The sequence below is a fragment of the Musca autumnalis genome, unplaced genomic scaffold (genome assembly GCF_047663935.1).
Source record: "Musca autumnalis isolate F117 unplaced genomic scaffold, ASM4766393v1 scaffold_5, whole genome shotgun sequence".
NCBI lineage: Eukaryota > Metazoa > Arthropoda > Insecta > Diptera > Muscidae > Musca > Musca autumnalis.
The window spans coordinates 29,282,291-29,301,704 of record NW_027412088.1 but is presented as its reverse complement, the minus strand read 5'-3'; the positions used below and the strand labels follow the sequence as shown (position 1 = coordinate 29,301,704).

At 36.1% G+C, this 19,414-nt stretch overlaps 1 protein-coding gene across 5 annotated transcripts in view; it reads right to left on the bottom strand.

Moving 5' to 3' along the window:
* The window catches only part of Not1 (CCR4-NOT transcription complex subunit 1), a 39,591-nt gene that overhangs the window by 11,705 nt on the left and 8,472 nt on the right, over positions 1-19,414 (bottom strand). For 4 of the 5 annotated variants that reach the window (XM_073991752.1, XM_073991755.1, XM_073991751.1 and 1 more), the window contains one exon: positions 40-285. In XM_073991752.1, the coding sequence (XP_073847853.1) occupies positions 40-285 (246 nt within the window). Of the gene's footprint in view, positions 1-39; positions 286-10,651; positions 11,213-19,414 lie in introns of those variants that run through there. The other variant, XM_073991756.1, reaches the window with a different exon arrangement.

The following is a 19,414-nucleotide window of genomic DNA, read 5'->3' as shown; positions in this document are numbered from 1 at the left end:
ATTTGTTTACATCTTCAAGAAAAAAAATATGAAACGAACCTTTTGTTGGATCCAACAGCTATCAATGGCAAAACAAATATTTGATATATGCGCTGCCTTGTTTAGCTGTAATTCCAATTGGATTTGTAAAAGTTTCGCTAGTAAAAGCTGTTGCTGTTGAACGTTCGATAATGATGACGTCGATGGTGAGTTGGTAGACGTTAATGCTGGGTCATTAAAACTGATGCTCGCAAACAGACAACGCAGACAATGACGATCCGCTTCTAAGCCAAATTCTTCAATTAACTGCAAGAAAGAGTGAACAAGAGGAAATCAGTGAGAAAACGATTATTAAAAAAAAGAAACAAGTTGTGTAGAGGAAAAAAAAAACAATTAACACATTTCTTTTGTGTAAACAATGAAAGAGAGAGAAAAAGTAATTTAACTTAATAATATAATCAGTGTTCGAAAATAAACACTATGGTATCGTACCGTACCGTTCTGTACCGTACCAAGGTGGATAGGTACACTACGATAGTGTACCGCTCCGGAACACAAACACTAAAAAACATTTTAGTGATACTGTACCGGAACACAACGATAATCGTAGCGTACCGCATGCCGGAGCACTAAAAATCGTAGTGCTCCGACTGCGGAGGACTAAAAATCGTAGTGTTCCGACCGCGGAGCACTAAAAATTTTAGTGTTCCGACTGCCGGAGCACTAAAAATCGTAGTGCTCCGACTGCGGAGGACTAAAAATCGTAGTGTTCCGACTGCGGAGCACTAAAAATTTTAGTGTTCCGACTGCCGGATCACTAAAAATAATAGTGCACCACGTGTTGGAACACTAAAAAATAATAAAGGTATTATGTTTTCTTAGGAACATTAAATATTTGGTTAAATTTGATTAATAAAAATTAAGATAAACTGTTACATCCATGTATGTTTAAATTAGTTAAACACATTGCGAAATATGGACAAAATTATGAAAAAAAACAATATTTAGTTTTTGTGGAATGAAGCAGAAAGATCGTCGTGCCGGAGCACTAAAAATCGTTTTGTACCACGTTTTGAAACTATAAGTTGATGAACCATACATTAATTTATTATGATTTCTGAGGAAATTAAATATTATATATATATATATTTTTTTTTAATAAATAAAAATTAAAAGAAAATGTGAAAAACATCTGATTTAGTTTTTGGACAATGGAGCACTAAAAATCGTAGTGTTCCGACTGTCGGAACACTAAAAATCGTAGCGTACCACGAGCCGAAACGCTAATAATAATGTTAAGGTAATCATCTGTTTATTATGTGTTTATTAAATATTTTATGTTTTTAGAATAAATAAATATGTATTTATTTATTATTTAATAAATTATTTATTAAACTATTATTTAATAAATAAAAATTAGAAGAAAATGTGTAAAACATCTGATTTGATTTTTAGACAATGGAGCACCAAATATCGTAGTGTTCCGACTGCCGGATCACTAAAAATCGTAGTGTTCCGACTGCCGGATCACTAAAAATTGTGGTGTTCCGACTGCCGAATCTCTAAAAATCGAAACAATGGAGCACTAAAAATCGTAGTGTTCGACTGCAGAACATTAAACATCGTAGTGTTCCGACTGTCGGAACACTAAAAATTGTAGCGTACCACGAGCCGAAACGCTAAAAAGTAACGTTAAGGTAATCATCTGTTTATTATGATTTATGAGGGAAATTAAATATTTTATGTTTTTAGGATAAATAAACACATATTAATAAATAAAAATTAGAAGTAAATGTGTAAAATATCTGATTTGATTTTTGGACAATGGAGCACTAAATCGTAGTATTCGACTGTGGAGCACTAAATATCGTAGTGTTCCGACTGCTGGATCACTAAAAATTGTAGTGTTCCGACTGCTGGATATCTAAAAATCGAAACAATGGAACAATAAAAATCGTGGTGTTCGGTTGTGGAGCACTAAAAATCGTAGTGTTCCTACTGCCGCATCACTAAAAATCGTAGTGTACCACGTGCAATACGAGGGCGGTTCGGAAAATTTTTAGCCTATTAATGAAAGAGAATAGTTAGTTTTTCAAAAATATTTTTAGTTTTCAATATAATCTCCTGAAACTTCAATACACTTAGTCCAACGCTTTTCTAGCAATTCTATCCCTTGATTAAAATAGTTTTCCTCAAGGTCTTCAAAATATTGGTTTACAACTTTAATTGCATCTTCATTTGAGGTAAAACGCTTGCCAGCTAGGAATTTTTTTAAATTTGGGAACAAGTAAACGACACTTGGAGCTAAATCAGGAGAATAAGGTGGGTGGTCAAGCAACTCGTACTTTAATTCGTTGACTTTAGCCATTGTAAAAACACTCTTGTGCGCTGGTGTGTTGTCTTGATGAAAAATATTTTTTTTTTGTGTTGTAAGCCAGGACGTTTTTCTCGAATTTGTACATTTTATTGATCCAAAAGGTTGCAATAGTACCCTGAATTTATTGTTTTACCCTTTTGCAGATAGTCAATCAATAAAATACCTTTGAAGTCCCATAACCTTGCCATAACCTTATCAGCCGATTGAATTGTTTTTGCCTTCTTTGGGGCACTTCCTCCAGCTTCAGTCCATTGTTTCGATTTTTAGAGATCCGGCAGTTGGAACACTACGATTTTTAGTGCTCCGCAGCAGAACACTACGATTTTTATTGTTCCATTGTTTCGATTTTTAGAGATTCGGCAGTCGGAACACTACAATTTTTAGTGATCCGGCAGTCGGAACACTACGATTTTTAGTGATCCGGCAGTCGGAACACTACGATTTTTGGTGATCCGGCAGTCTGAACACTACGATTTTTAGTGCTCCGCAACCGAACACTACGATTTATTGTTCCATTGTTTCGATTTTTAGAGATCCGGCAGTCGGAACACTAAAATTTTTAGTGATCCGGCAGTCGGAACACTACGATTTTTAGTGATCCGGCAGTCGGAACACGACGATTTTTAGTACTCCGCAGCCGAACACTACGATTTTTATTGTTCCATTCTTTGATTTTTTAGAGATCCGGCAGTCGGAACACTACAATTTTTAGTGATCCGGCAGTCGGAACACTACGATTTTTAGTACTCCGCAGCCGAACACTACGATTTATTGTTCCATTGTTTCGATTTTTAGAGATCCGGCAGTCGGAACACTACGATTTTTAGTGATCCGGCAGTCTGAACACTACGATTTTTAGTGCTCCGCAACCGAACACTACGATTTTTATTGATCCATTGTCCAAAAATCAAATCAGGCGTTTTTCACGTGTTCTATTAAATTTTATTTTTTAATTTGTATTTATTAAAAAAATTATAAAATATTTAATTTTCCTCACAAATCATAATAAACTCATGTATCCACAGTCAGAACACTACAATTTGTAGTGCGCCAATGTACAACAACCGCATCAATGTTTTTCATATTTTCTACTTAAGATCCCAACGTAATTAATTAATATGTATACATACGTGGATTTAAGAGGTGTATCTGAGTTTTTATGTCTTAATTTTTACTTATCTCAAAAATTATAAATATTTAATTTTTCTCGCAAATCATAATAAACTCGTGTGTGGTACATTATCATTGCGTTATTTTTTAGTGTTCCGACATGTGGTACACAACGATTTTTTAGTGCTCCGACTGCGGAACACTACGATTTTTAGTGTTCCGACTGCGGAGCACTACGATTTTTAGTGTTCCGACTGCGGAGCACTACGATTTTTAGTGTTCCGACTGCGGAGCACTACGATTTTTAGTGCTCCGACTGCGGAGCACTACGATTTTTAGTGTTCCGACTGCGGTACCCAACGTTTTTAGTGTACCAAAATGTGGTACACTACGTTTATCGTTGTGCTCCGGAACAGTATCACTAAAATATTTTTTAGTGTTTGTGTTCCGGAACACTAACGCTAAAAATATTTTAGTGATACTGTTCTCGGAGCGGTACACTATGTTAGTGTACTGTTTATTTTCGAACTCTGAATATAATCATAATAGTCGGTCTATATGTAGGTAGATAGACATTTATGTGGTGGTATTATAGTACCATAAAGGGAAATGTCGCAGTTATTGTTCGGGGTCTATGAAATCAAATCTAAACTGAAACAAACACCATGTAGGAGGTTATAAATAAATATTCATAATTATAATAAATTATATTTTTGCATTAAATGTACAACTAATTAAAATTAAAAACATTTTTCACAGTGAAGAATTCGCTAAACATCTTAGCAATGCAGTATGAATTGTTGGAGGTTGTGTCCATATGGAAACTATGCATCAATGAGCAGACAAAATTAATATGTTGGTGACCAGACAGTCTCCGGATTTTTACGATGGATATTTTTTGCCGCCGTACAGTGGTTCAGGAGTCGAATTCCCTGGGCAAAACTTAAATATTTTGTCTTCAACGAATGTTAATTTCCATATATTTATACTTTTGTACCCACCCGCGTCACGTTTAGCCCGTTTAACATTTAAAATTTTTTATTTTTGATGGAAAATATTAAAAAACTCAAATTTCTAACTTTTTGACCTCATTCGGTCAAAAGTTGGATAATTTTGACAAGAAAAAAATTTTTCTGAAGCACTGTACGGCGGTCATAACCGAAAGTTCAAAAAAAAAAAAAAAATACCCGAAATAAAACCGGTTCTTCAGAGCCAGTATGGGTATCAAATGAAAGCATAAACATTTTTTTTTAAGGAAAACTATGACCTAGTTGCCGAAATTTGCTCCTGTCTATAGGAGAAAGTCTTAAATCCCGAATTTTACACCTATCCATAGGAAAAAGTCATAAGTCCACACCCGAAGATCCGCTACTTAAGAAAACGTACAATTTTAAGGAAACTGTTGTCTAAGTACCTGCTCCAAAATTGTAACCACCTTATATATAACCCAATCCCACGGCAGCGGGTTCTTTCGTACCGGATTGACCCGGAAAACACAAAACCAATGTTCCGGCCAGCGGCTGCCACCTCAGTGTGTACATGTTCGTATATATAACCAGAATTGTTACAACTTTTTGGTTGGGCATTTTTTTCTTAAGCTTCCATTTGATACAAGTTCTGAAAAACCGGTTCAAAATTTTTAAATTTTTTTTCGTAATAAAGATACCGAGAAATATATATGGTAAAAATTTCAGACTGCCTAGACAGTTATATCTGAACTAGGATTGTTCCGAAAATACATAAATATGTTCCCATAACATCCCCGAAGGGACAAGGGAGACTGCTCTCATATCAAAGAGTGCACGCCGATTCATACTAGCTCAATGAAATGGTTTTCGTCGCGGACTACGAAAGGCGTGTCTTACGACACAAGTTGTAGACAAGTTTTTCATGACCTTAATACTCAGGAAACGTTAGCCAACATTACACAGAGGGGATTTGCCATCACCGAAAATTCTGATGTTCTGCTCTAAACAACTTCACTTCATGTCATCAAAGCCCTTGCGGTACTAATCATTAGACAGCGGAATCCTATGCAAATGCATATATGGTTAAGATGATCGTAGAGAAAATCTGATAAGACAGAAACTCGTTTTATCACAAAATAAAACGAATTAGGCCCAAAAATTTTTGCATATTTTTACATATTTGCATAAAATGAGCATATTCAAAACCATATGAAAAAATATATACGCGGATTTGTGGTCTAAAAATCCCACCGAAATGGCTGATATGTGGTATTAAGTCTTCGTTAGGGGTATGAAACTTTACACCTGAAATTTGTCCATAGAACGGTACCTCCCGATTTCCGATATTTTGAAGGTTGTGGCCTCAACATCACACTTAAATGGCTGACATTTTGTATAAAGACTTCGTTGGGAGTATAAAACGTTCCATCTGAAATTTGTGAGTAAAGGTCCACGTCTTAATTTAGCCCCCATAGAACGGTGCCTCTCGATTTTCGGTATTTTGGAAGTTGTAGCCTCAATATCCCACCGAAATGACTGAAATTCGCTATTTAGTCTTCGTTGGGGGTATAAAACTTCCCACCTGAAATTTGTCGGTATAGGTCCACGTCTTCATATAGCCCCCATAGAACGCTACCCCCCGACTTCCGATATTTTGAAGGTTGTGGCCTCAACATCACACTTAAATGGCTGACATTTTGTATAAAGTCTTCGTTGGGAGTATAAAACGTTCCACCTGAAATTTGTCCGTATAGGACCACGTCTTCATATAGCCCCCATACAACTATACCTCTCCATTTTCGGTATTTTGAAAGTTGTAGCCTCAATATCCCACCGAAATGACTGAAATTTTGTATTTAGTCTTCGTTGGGGGTATAAAACTTTCCACCTGAAATTTGTCGGTATAGGTCCACGTCTTCATATAGCCCCCATAGAACGGTACCTCCGGATTTCTGCTATTTAAAACGTTGTGGCCTCAATATGCCTCCGAAATGGGTGAAATTTGGTATTAAGTCTTACTTGGGGGTATACAACTTTCCAATCGAAATTTGTGGGTATTGGTCCACGTCTTCATATAACCCACATAGTACGGTACCTCACAATTTCCGGTATTTTGAAGGTAGTGGCCTCAATATCGCGCCAAAATGGCTGAAATTTGGTATTAAGTCTTCCTTGGGGTTAAACGACTTTCCACCTAAAATTTGTCGGTTTAGGTTCAGGTCTTCATATGGCCCCCATAGAACGATACCTCCCGATTTTCGATATTTTGAAGGTTAAGGCTGTGGTTGTACATTTCTCTGTTTTATTGACTTGTCTGAAAAAAATTTTAAACAGAAAAATTGTACATACAAACATTTTTGTACCTATTATTGAAATATTTGTTGCATAATTTTGCATATGTCATAGGTTTCGGTTGCAATTGAATCAGAAGCCAAAAAAATGTCCGTTGGCACGAATCAGAATCCTATTTATTTTTGTATAAAACCAACAAAGTTATTTTCTCTATGAGAGGAATATATTTTCCTTAAGAGAGGTATAAGTATCGTTTTCATCCCATACGAGGGATTTCCGAGCGCCCGTGACGTCCATATAAAGGCTCAAGAGAAGCAGTTGGTCAAAGATTTTCCAAGCCTTCCTTCTAAATCTCAAACAACACCTAATGAGACTGTAAGTGGTATATGATCGTTAGTTAAAAGTCGGAAGGAATCTCTCCATACAGTTTAGGGCTTATATTTCCTTTACCGACCTACCGCTGAAAATGAAAGTGCTTTGCATGCCGATTCCCGATATATAGGCCTCTAAAGTTCCCTTGTTTCCTTGAACATATTTTTTTCGCATAGCCGAAATTTACTCCTGTCCATATAAGAATGTCTCAAATCCTCGGTCTAAGGCCTGCTGTTTAAGAAAACTTACGATTTAAAGGAAATTTTTGTATGTTTTTCTGCGAAGGGTCGGTAAAGGAAATTTGTTCGAGCTACTACCAAACTTACTCTTCCCATATAATGTTGTCATGTTCACCACAGTTAGTTCATACGATCCTGATCGTGCATATTTTCAAGGGAAAGTTCAAGCGTCCGAAGATCTGGGCCTTCAATGTTTGTAAGGTTAGCTTAGTCCCGGGTCATACTTTAGTAATTTTTTTTTGGGAAAAATGCATAATTTCACGAAACTGGGGAACAAGTGTCGTTTAGGGACAACTCTCGGATCGGTCCGAAATGTTTACCATAGGTAGCCCTTAGGACCCTGATATATAATTTTCCGGGGGAAGTCCATACTTCCCGAGATATGGGTATTACATTTCGGAAATTTCGTACTTTAACACCTGTAGGTTGTTTATGGGCACCTCTTGGATCGGGCTGAAATTGTTACCATAGGTAGCCCTTGGGACCCTAAACACAACGATATATAATTATCCGAGGGGAAGTCCATACTTCCCGAGATATGGGTCTTGACTTTTTTACTTTTATCACCATTATTTTTAAAACCTATGCAATATGGGACTCGTTTTAAAGCTCACGAAGAGTACTTTCCAATGCCGCCAATAATTAATAATGGTAATTAGATTTTCTAATAATAATTTATTAAGTTATTATTGGGCTACACGATCAAAACCCTCTTTTAAATTGAAAGTGTTCTTTAGTAGCAGGCCTTCGGCCGGTGATTTAAGACTTTCTCCTATGGACAGGGACAAAAGTGGACTACGCGATCAAAGCTCTCTTTTAAATTGAAAGTGTTCTTAAGTAGCCGGCCTTCGGCCGGGGATTTAAGACTTTCTCCTATGGACAGGGACAAAAGTGGGCTACGCGATCAAAGCTCTCTTTTAAAATGAAAGTGTTCTTAAGTAGCCGGACTTCGACCGGGGATTTAAGACTTTCTCCTATGGACAATGACAAAAGTGGGCTACGCAAACCAAACTTTCTTGTAAATTTAAAGTTTCCTAAGTAGCCGGCTTTGAACAGGAATGTAATACATTCTCCGATAAACAGGTGAAGAAATAGGTCGCGTGCATAAAAGTACTCTCCATAAGCTTTAAAACGATGCCCATATTGCCCACGTTAGAATTGTAAAATGTCAAGACCCATATCTCGGGAAGGATGGACTTCCCCCCGGAAATATAATATGGCTTAAATGTCGTTTAGGGGCACCTCTCGGATCGGGCTGAAGTTTTTACAGTAGATAGCCCTTGGCATCCTGAATACAACGATATATAATTTTCAGGGGGGAAGTCCATACTTCCCGAGATATGGGTCTTGACATTTCGGAAATTTCGTACTTTCACACCTTTAGGTTGTTTAGGGGCACCTCTCGGATCGGGCTGAAATTTTTACAGTAGATAGCCCTTGGCATCCTGAATACAACGATACATAATTTTCCGGGGGGAAGTACATACTTCCCGAGATATGGGTCTTGACATTTTACAATTCTAACGTGGGCAATATGGGCATCGTTTTAAAGCTTATGGAGAGTACTTTTATGCACGCGTTTTGATCGCGTAGCCCACTTTTGACCCTGTCCATAGGAGAAAGTCTTAAATAACCGGCCGAAGGCCGGCTACTTAAGAACACTTTCAATTTAAAAGAGAGTTTTGATCGCGTAGCCCACTTTTGACCCTGTCCATAGGAGAAAGTCTTAAATCCCCGGCCGAAGGCCGGCTACTTAAGAACACTTTCAATTTAAAAGAGAGTTTTGATCGCGTAGGACACTTTTGACCCTGTCCATAGGAGAAAGTCTTAAATCCCCGGCCGAAGGCCGGCTACTTAAGAACACTTTCAATTTAAAAGAGAGTTTTGATCGCGTAGCCCACTTTTGGCCCGGTCCATAGGAGAAAGAAAAGGCGGCATTGGAAAGTACTCTTCGTGAGCTTTAAAACGAGACCCATATTACATAGGTTTTAAAAATAATGGTGATAAAAGTAAAAAAGTCAAGACCCATATCTCGGGAAGTATGGACTTCCCCCCGGAAAATTATATATCGTTGTATTCAGGATGCCTAGGGCTATCTACTGTAAAAATTTCAGCCCGATCCGAGAGGTGCCCCTAAACAACCTAAAGGTGTGAAAGTACGATATTTCCGAAATGTCAAGACCCATATCTCGGGAAGTATGGACTTCCCCCCGGAAAATTATATATCGTTGTATTCAGGATGCCAAGGGCTATCTACTGTAAAAATTTCAGCCCGATCCGATAGGTGCCCCTAAACAACCTAAAGGTGTGAAAGTACGAAATTTCCGAAATGTCAAGACCCATATCTCGGGAAGTATGGACTTCCCCCCGGAAAATTATATATCGTTGGAATCAGGGTCCCAAGGGCTACCTATGGTAAAAATTTCGGACCGATCCCAGAGGTGCCCCTAAACGACACTTGTTCCTATAATATTATATATCGTTGTATTCAGGATGCCAAGGGCTATCTGCTGTAAAAATTTCAGCCCGATCCGAGAAATGCCCCTAAACGACATTTAAGCCGAAACTAGTGTACACGGTTTCAAGTATTCTGCAATTTTGCTTTGCTGCAATATTTGTATGAAACAAACAGACCGTTTTATTTTACATTTTCTTTTACTATCATGTCAAAATTTCAGTGAAATTACTCTTAACAAGCTGTTTACATGCAATTTTTAAGACCCATTCTAATAACTGTGTGAACTTCCCCGAAAAAGGACATAGAAGTGTCAAGATCTTCTCAGACGACTTAAACTGATTTCAGCTAAAGCACATCAACTCTTAACTAAAAAAAATACAATAAAGTTTAATTTAATAATATATTTGCACTCACAACATAAACTAATATCAATTATTACGAAGAAAGCAACCATTCTTCCGAATAAGCAACTCTTTTTCTAAAGAATTTCTTAATTTCCCCCCAATTTTTTTGTTTATACCTCGTGTAATTCACTGTAGTATGGCAACACTTTCAAATTGAAGTTTATTCTCTCTTTCTCACTCTCTTTTTGCCCCCCATACAAAAACAACAATGTATGAAACTTCCAGTTCACAGATGAAACAGAGATATTACAAACCGTGAAAATCTACACGATACACAAAACGCAATTGAAACACAAGGAAAAGAGATAGCCATAGTTACAGTTTCTGGCCTGCTCCATTTAATCTCTTTTAATCATATGCAAAAAATAAGGCAAAGGCAAAACCAACCAAAATGAAGAAAAAGAAACCCCTACCACACAAAGAAAAATTGTAATTAAAAAATTAACAAATACCTTTTGCGAACTTCAATTTCAAGACAATTTTGTTTCACAATTTTAACAATGCGTTGTTTTTGTAGTAATCATGGTAAAGGAGCTTAGTGGGCTCCCTTTTTATTGGTTTTGTTGGACCTTACAAATCGTCCAATGACTTTTCTTTTGCTTTTTCTGTGTTTCTTTGCAAAATTGTTTGGAAAAAAATATACACTTTAAATTTTAGACAAGGGGGGCACAGCAACACATACAAAGCCACAAACTTTGAAAGCGTATGCGATGGATGAATTTTTTCTTTCCTTCGTCTTTCTTGACCGTAGCACAAAGAATGTACAGAGATTCAATTTTGTTTTACACAATTTTTCAAGGGAAATTTCATATATTCACTGGATTATTTCATGTGCACAAGATTGTGCTTGATTTGTTAATTATTTTTATGTTATTTTTCACAAATTCACTGAGGTTTTTATCAGATTAAAATCGTTTCGAAATACTTTTGCTATTTTTTCCACAAACGACGACAACGACAAACCAGCAGAGAAAATTTTCTGTAGAGCGTCGGCAAAAGTGATTGGTTAAAACAGTGTTGCAAAATTTTCGTAGTAATGAGGTGGATGGTGAATGAGAGGGAGAGACAAGTAGAGAAATTGAATATGGTAGTGTTTTTAGAGGTATTAATGACAATAGGAAAACAAAAACAAGAATAAAAAACAAATTAATTAAATACAAATTAACAATTAACTAGTATTTTTAATTACACCGACAATACTCGTCGAAAAGTTTATAATTTGACAGAATATTATGTTACGTTTAAAATACATCACTGATACAAAGCAAAAACAATGTTGCCACATTGTATGCAACTTTCAATGGGAGCAAAATGAAGTCAGCAGAATTCTTATGGGGAACTAAAAGGCAGTGATTATACATAATGGCTTTGTTCCAGAACTAAAAAGTTTTTAAAATTTTTACCACTTTTTTATTTTTATCACTTTTTTTACCCGAAAAAGCGTCCCCGTACACAAAAAAGTTGTAAAATGTTCACTTCTCTTTAAACAAAAAATGGCTCTGAATGACGATCTCTTTAAAAACTTTACTCGAAGAATTCGAGTGTGCAAAAATAGTAAAGTGATGCCGGCGTCTGATTGGCTTATACGCTGACTTTGACATTTGTTCCAGTTTTTTACGTATTTTCCATTTTTCCGTTCCTGAACTATTTCAAAAAACTTTTATTTATTTATATGTACGTTGCGATAGAGGCCTATTGGCCAATTGTGAGAATATTTTTTTACAGTTCTCTCTTTTACGAGTTTTACTATTAAAAAGTACGGGAACGAAGCTAACTATATTTTTTTACTCAAATTCTACGCAAGGCAAATTAAACAAGTAGTGGTACCAACAAATTTTGAGTATGTTATGTCAAAATTTTCTTGGTTGTTGTGGAAATTACAAATATACGAGATTTGACACTTCATATTCGAACAGCTGGTGTGGCACCACTTCGAGTTCAATTTGCCTTGATTCTACGTAGAATTTACATCTAACAGGTTTTATAAAACATGTACGTATGTGTATGATTTAAGTTGTCAAATCCATTGAATATCTGTCAAATAAATGATGCAAAAGCCCCAGTTACGGGTTTTATGTTTAAGAAACGATTTCGACTTTATTTTGTCATGTTTTGTTGCCCTTCAACGTGTACTATATGTTTTGCTGTTAGGAATTTTTCTTAAAAAATTTTGTGTTAACGAATTATATAGTGTGTTCCCGACCACAAAAACTTTCACATATGGAAAGAAACGAAACGTGCTAAATTAAATATTAATCTACAGGATTGAAGGCATCTAAATCCCACAGATAAAGTAATCCCACTTTTATCGATCGAATCTGACATCGACATACATACATATGCATTTTGGAACGCCATTTTTGTTGGCGATAAACCCAAGAAAACACGAAGAGCACGTTAACACTGGTACATTATTATCATTGGTGTCAGTCAATATACGTTGCCGTAACAACAAAACAAATGTGCTCTCTCTCTTTTCCAGCTGTTGTTTAACAAAGGAACATTCCCATCAATAATCTATCATATATTTTGGACACCGATGATTACTATGATAATGTCTTAATTTTATCTTAATCCAAATCAGCTCCCATTATCAATAAAAGTTGTCTAATATTGATAATTTTAATATCGGATAGATAGTTTTGTCTATCGACATTGTCGTGTTTAAAACCCCTAACCTAAAATCTATTGAAATGAATAGAAATTAAGCGGCTTTACAGTACGTTTATATAATCGGTTTTATCAAACCCACTGGGGTTTAAATGTCAATTCCATTGGTTATATGTCAAATAAACCCTCACAAAGACGGTTAACCCGGCAGAAAGGCTCTAATGTGTACGGCGTTTTACGGTTAGTCCTTAGTTACACGTACAAATTGTTCGGAGAAGTAAATTGTATTTTTGTGTGTATTTTAGTCCTTATATTTCTTTGAAGTGCTTGGACACAAGAAAAACATAGACATTTCCGCCATTTTTATTTCCAAATTAGTGATGACAAATTAACGATAATATCAATATCTATCGATTTAAATAAACATCGAAATATAAAGCATAGTACACACTGACCAACAAAACTGACAGTCATCGGGGTCTATTTCGTTAATATCAAAGTCTAGCTGAATAATTACCTTCCTAATCACTAAATAATATTTTACATATTGTATTTCGGTAATTTTTAGCCAAAAAAAAAATTTATTTGCCAGAAAATTGTGGTAAAAGTGCGTTGACTGTCAGTTTTGAATGATGGTGTGTACTACACTTAAACATCGAAAATATCTAATGTTGGGAATATCGACAGTTTGCCAGCTCTACTAGATATTTCTTTCATATATTATCCCTAGTGAGCACATTATTACCCTTAAATTACTATTCAATAATCCCCAATAACTTTATATGTGGTATATTTTTTAGATCTGGCATGCATTCGGAATGAAATTACTTAAATTCAGTGCTGTAAAAAGTAGTATCATTTTGCACATCAACTGTTAACTGTTTTATAAATGATAAAAATTAAACATAGTCGTTAAATTATATTACCTTTTTATGAATTACAATAATTCCGTGAAAATATAATAAAAATACTAAAAATACTGCAGTTAACGAATGTTTCAATTTAAGACATGTTTAGATATCAATGACTAAGCAGTTAGGTATATGGTATGTGTTCAATAAACACAAGAAAATGTAGTTGCCATACTTCAATTAGTAAAGAATGGGAAACTATTGAAATTTGATACTTATTTAGGAGATGGCAATGATTAATTCATATAAACACTATTCCTTCGGCCGGGATTAAAGACATTCTTCTATGGACAGGACTAGCGCGATCATATTTTTTTCAAAATCATTTTTTTTGTTTTTGTCAAAAATCATATGGGTATTCGGAATATCCGAATCCCATATCTCGAGAAATACGGACTTCCCCCACATAATATATATTGACGTAATCAGCATTCCAAGGTCTACCTGTGAAAAAAATTTAAGCGGTATTTACACTAGTCATCAATTTCATATGACCCGAAATAAAAACATTCCATTATCCAACCACTTCACTTCATTTTTGCTGTTGTGGACGTAAAAATTAAATGGAGCAAGGAAAACTCCCAATATTGCACACATTAGCGACTGTATAACGTTGGACAATTTCAGGTCATATGACATTGATGACACTAGTCACTACCTCTTACCTTTTACTACCTCTCCTGAACAATATTAAACGTAATGTTAACAAATTTTAACTTTTGTTCTGAATTGGACCATTTAAAAAAATGGTAAAACCGGCAAAAGTAGTAAAATTTGTAAACTGCTATGTGAAATGTATAAGTAAAGAAACGCTTTTCGAGTAAAACGTGGTAAAACTTGAAGATTCTTGCACGTAAAGGAACAGGGCTATAGTAACAGATCATTTATCCTGAATTCTCACAAAGCAATTAAAAATACGTATAACTTAGCAAGGTTATATATAAATTGTTAAAAATTCACAATTCACTCACAACTAATTATGTGAGCCTAAAAGTATGCAACGGTTACGGTATAAATGACTACGGTTAATGTTCTTAGGAATTATGGGCAAAAATCCAATCGTTTGGAAAAATATAAGCGGACACAACGGGTATATCTTTTATACCGTCTCAATTAACAGGCCCTCCGAATTCATAATCTCTGACCGTACTTTTTGATTGGTTCAGCTGTTGTATATCAGCTGGTCGAATACCCGAAATTATACCAAGTTTCCCACCAGAGATGACGGGATTAGCAAATGAGCATGATGGGCTTTGTCGTTCGAACTTAGAAGACACAAGAGTTAGGGAACTTACTTTTGAAGTCGAGGCTAGTAGGCGAGCGAGCATTAGGGGAAAAAGTGTGTAGACGACCTGAAGCAATGTAACATTGGTACGGGATTAAGTAAAATTGTGGGCATCGGTTAAATCACTCTCGAATCCGGGAAAGGAGGATGATAGAACGTCTGTTATTTTTTTTATGCCCTCCACCATAATATGGAGGCAGGGACGTACACATGGGGGGGAGGATCATATTTGGTCTAGTGGGCTACACCCCGAAATGAATTTCTGTGTACGTTGGTGTATGGAGGGTATAATTTAATTTACCATTCCGTTTGTAACACATCGAAATATTCGCAGATACCCTACAGTGCCCGAAATAAACATAGGTTCACATGTAAATTTGTAATTTTTTCATAATTCAGATGACTTTTGTAGGTTTTTATAATTTTGTATTTTGGAGTTGGGCATTCCCCATGATGTCAATATATCAGTTATTTGGTTTTGCGACAAAATAAAAATTAAAATTTTTTTTTCCTTATTTTAGGTGCGAAATAATGATAGGTTCAGGGCAATTTTTGCGGATTTACACGTATAAATTTGAGGAAAACTTTTTACAAATCGTTGTTTTTTTAGATCGCCGATGTCCAACGAGTAATTTAGTTTAGAAGTTGTCTCCGAATTATTTTCAAAATGCAGATTTGTTCAACACTTAAAGCAGTTTTCAAGAAACAAATTTTTAACGAATCTGAGGCGAATCTGTGGTTGTCAGAGGTAAGGATCATTTCAAATTGCATGAAAAGAGTAACAATCAAACAACTAAATCCAATTTTTAAAAAGTTTCATAAATTGGGCGCAAAATTTGAACGTCAAAAAAGTCTGGAGGGTTCTCTAACGCCACTTTGACGGCAAGAATCGCTTATTTTTCCCATTTATTGCAGTTAAAATAATTTTGCATCTCAAAACAACAGTCAACTTGATCTTCAGGTATCGAAAATTCGATGTAAACAAACGTTAGTAAGCTCGAATCGACCTAGGAAGAATACAAAAATTGCCAACGAAAACAGCAATCGAACCTGAAGTAGAACAGACGTAGGTTTAGGTAAAAGTGCTTATGAAAAATGGATGGGAAATTGTTTGAGTAATAAAAAAATCCATCCTAGCCATTTTCCATGAGAGTTCACAGAATTTTTAGTCGAAATCTGGCGGTTTTATTTTTTGGGCTCGGTTGCAGTTTTACTTGGCAATTTTTGTATTCTTCCTTGGTCGATTCGAGCTTACTAACGTTTGTTTACATCGTATTTTCGATACCTGAAGATCAAGTTGACTGTTGTTTCGTGATCCAAAATTATTTTAACTGCAATAAATGGGAAAAATAAGCGATTTTTGCCGTCAAAGTGGCGTTGGAGAACCCTCCAGATTTTTTGACGTTGAAATTTGCGCCCAACTTATGAAACTTTTTAAAAAACTGGATTTAGTTTTTTGATTGATACTCTTTTCATGCAATTTGAAATGATCCTTGCCTCTGACAGCAACAAGTTCACCTTCTCTCGCACGTTAAAAAATTGTTCCATAAAAACTGCTTTAAAGTGTTGAACAAATCTGCATTTTGAAAATAATTCGCGGACAGCATCTAAGCTAAATTACTCTTTGGACATCGGCGATCTAAAAAAACAACGATTTGTAAAACGTTTTCCTCAAATTTATACGTGTAAATCCCCAATAATTGCCCTGAACCTATCATTATTTCGCACCAAAAATAAGAGAAACATTTTTAAAATTGTACACATTTTTATTTTGTCGCAAAATCAAATAATTGATATATTAATATCATGGGGAGTGTCCAACTCCATAATACAAAATTATAAAATCCTATAAAAGTCATCGGAATTATGAAAAAAATAGAAATTTACATGTGAACCTATGTTTATTTCGGGCACTGTATAAAGTACATATATTCTTGATCAGCATGAAATTCTAAGTCGATATAGCCATGTCCGTTTGTCCGTCTGTATAAATCAAGATACAGCTCGCATTTGTAATTTGGGATGTTTGGTATAGTAAATAGGCTATATCGGTTCACGTTTCGATAAAGCCCCCATATAAGGATACCTCCCGATTTTCGGCATTTTGAAGATTTTAGCCTCATTATCACACCAAAATGGTTGATATTTGGTATTTATTCTTCGATGGGGGTATAAAACCCATAGAACGGTACCTACAGATTTTCGAAATTTTTAAGGTTGTGGCCTCAATATTCCACCAAAATGGCAGAAATTTGGTACATTATCTTTGTTGGGGTATAAAACTTTCCACCTTAAATTTGTTTTGGTATAGGACCACGTCTTGATATAGCCCCCATAGCACGGTACCTCCCGATTTTCGGGTATTTTGAAGGTTGTGGCCTCAATATTCCACCGAAATGGTTGAAATTTGGTACCTTGTCTTCGTTTGGGGTTTCTACTTTCCATCTCAAATTTGTCGGTATAGGTCCAAGCATTCCATGTTTGAAAGAACAACGATGGCAACTCATGTGAGCCCTTTTAAAGGGAATAATATCAGTTAAGATATTCTGCTCTTGCAAGGAATAAGAGGAAAAGCTTAGTACTTCCATATACGAAAGGAACCTATTTTTTCCTTTTCACTTCAATACAGTTCGTGCTGGAGGGTAAAAAAGAACTGATCGCATTTCTTACTTTTTTTTATTTCAACGGAGTGATGGTGACAGATCCAAAGAGGTGCGCGTGGATGCTAGCGGTGGCGAATCGATCTACTTCCTGTCGCCAGTAGTAACAATTCTAGAGACACTACCATGATGAGAATCTGTTTCCCAGTTGCCCAAAATCAGTATGTAGCAGTACAGCACCATTACACGACATTAGCAGAGGACTGAACCAGAACAGGCCGTGCGACCGAATTGGGCATCTTGACCTATCGAGTGCCTTCGATACCGTCAACCATGCCTAGCTGTTAGAGAACTTAGAGAAGATTTTCCTCTAGCCGTGTTGGAATACAGAAATAATGGCGTGATATCTACGGAACTCTTAAATATGTACCTTTCGAAAATTCCACATCTTTCAGACGCCATAGAGATTGTAATTTATGCGGATGATTGTACGATCTTGGCGTCGGACAGAGGTCGAAATCACAGATCTAGCGGCGCGAAAAGTAAAAACCAAGGTACATATAAAATTTGCGAAATATTTTCCATTGTATCGATTATATTCCTTATTATATATAAGGGGACAAGGGAGACTTTTTCCTTATTATTATTGTAAAAAATATTTGTTGCTGGCGTTTTTTATTGTTGGACTGCAGTATTTTACATCTTTGTGTTTATTTCCACTTTAAAATATTTTGTTGTTATTCAAACAATTGAATTAAAACAAAATATGGACTTAAGCTGAAATAAACACAAAGATGTTGCTAAACAACGATTGATGAAACTGACTGACTGATGAAAAGTTCCTCTAGGCACCCTTAGTACCAAATTACAGCTAAGTCGGTAGGAAACTATGACTACTGGGAACCCCAAATGCCAAATTACAAATAATTTGGTCGGAAACTTAAGCTTACTTAAATCCTCAAAATACGGATAATCGGGAGTTTCCGTTATATGGGGGCTATACCCAAACGTGGATCTACATATGTCCACAACTTTTGGTGGAAATTTTTGAGACAAATAGAAATCCTCAAAATACCGAAAACCAGTGTGTACCGTTATATGGGGGCTATACCAAAACATTAGCCGATATTATTCAGATTCGTCCCACAGACACAGGCTTAGTTTGTTCAAAATTTCAGAAACATATCTCAATTCGTTTGCAAGTTATTAATTTCGCGCAGCTAGATAAGTGATATCGACCACTGTGCGTCGGGTCCTATCGTGGATGACATAGCTGGCTTAGTGCAGTTCTTCAATCGAAGGAATATGAAAATACCTGCCGCTAACTCTACTGCCATGCTGTTCACCAACGACACGGCTGAATGTGTCTCTAGTATTGGACATCCCCATGTCACCAGTGGACCATATTCATGAGGACAACAACGGTACATCAGCACAACTGCATCAGTGTGAATGTTATTCAGACCTGCTTGGAGACCACCCCCATGCATCGCAGATGAAAAATGTCTGCTGCCAAGGAAAACGCGAGTGGTTTTAGCCCAGCTAAGGATAGGGAAGACACGACAAGCTACATCTGTTAACTACCCATCGTATCAAAGTGTATATACCCGTCATCGTTGATCTAAAGGCTGAGGGTATAAAAAGTGACATTTTGCATCTGGGTCGCAAAATGATGATGTGATAAGGCCTGGTGGATTTTGTTCAAACTAAGGCTATGTTTATATTATATCCTTTTGCAGGGTTAAACTTCTTTATGAGGATTTATTTGAAATATAAGCAATGGAATTGACATTGGAAGCTCAGTGGGTT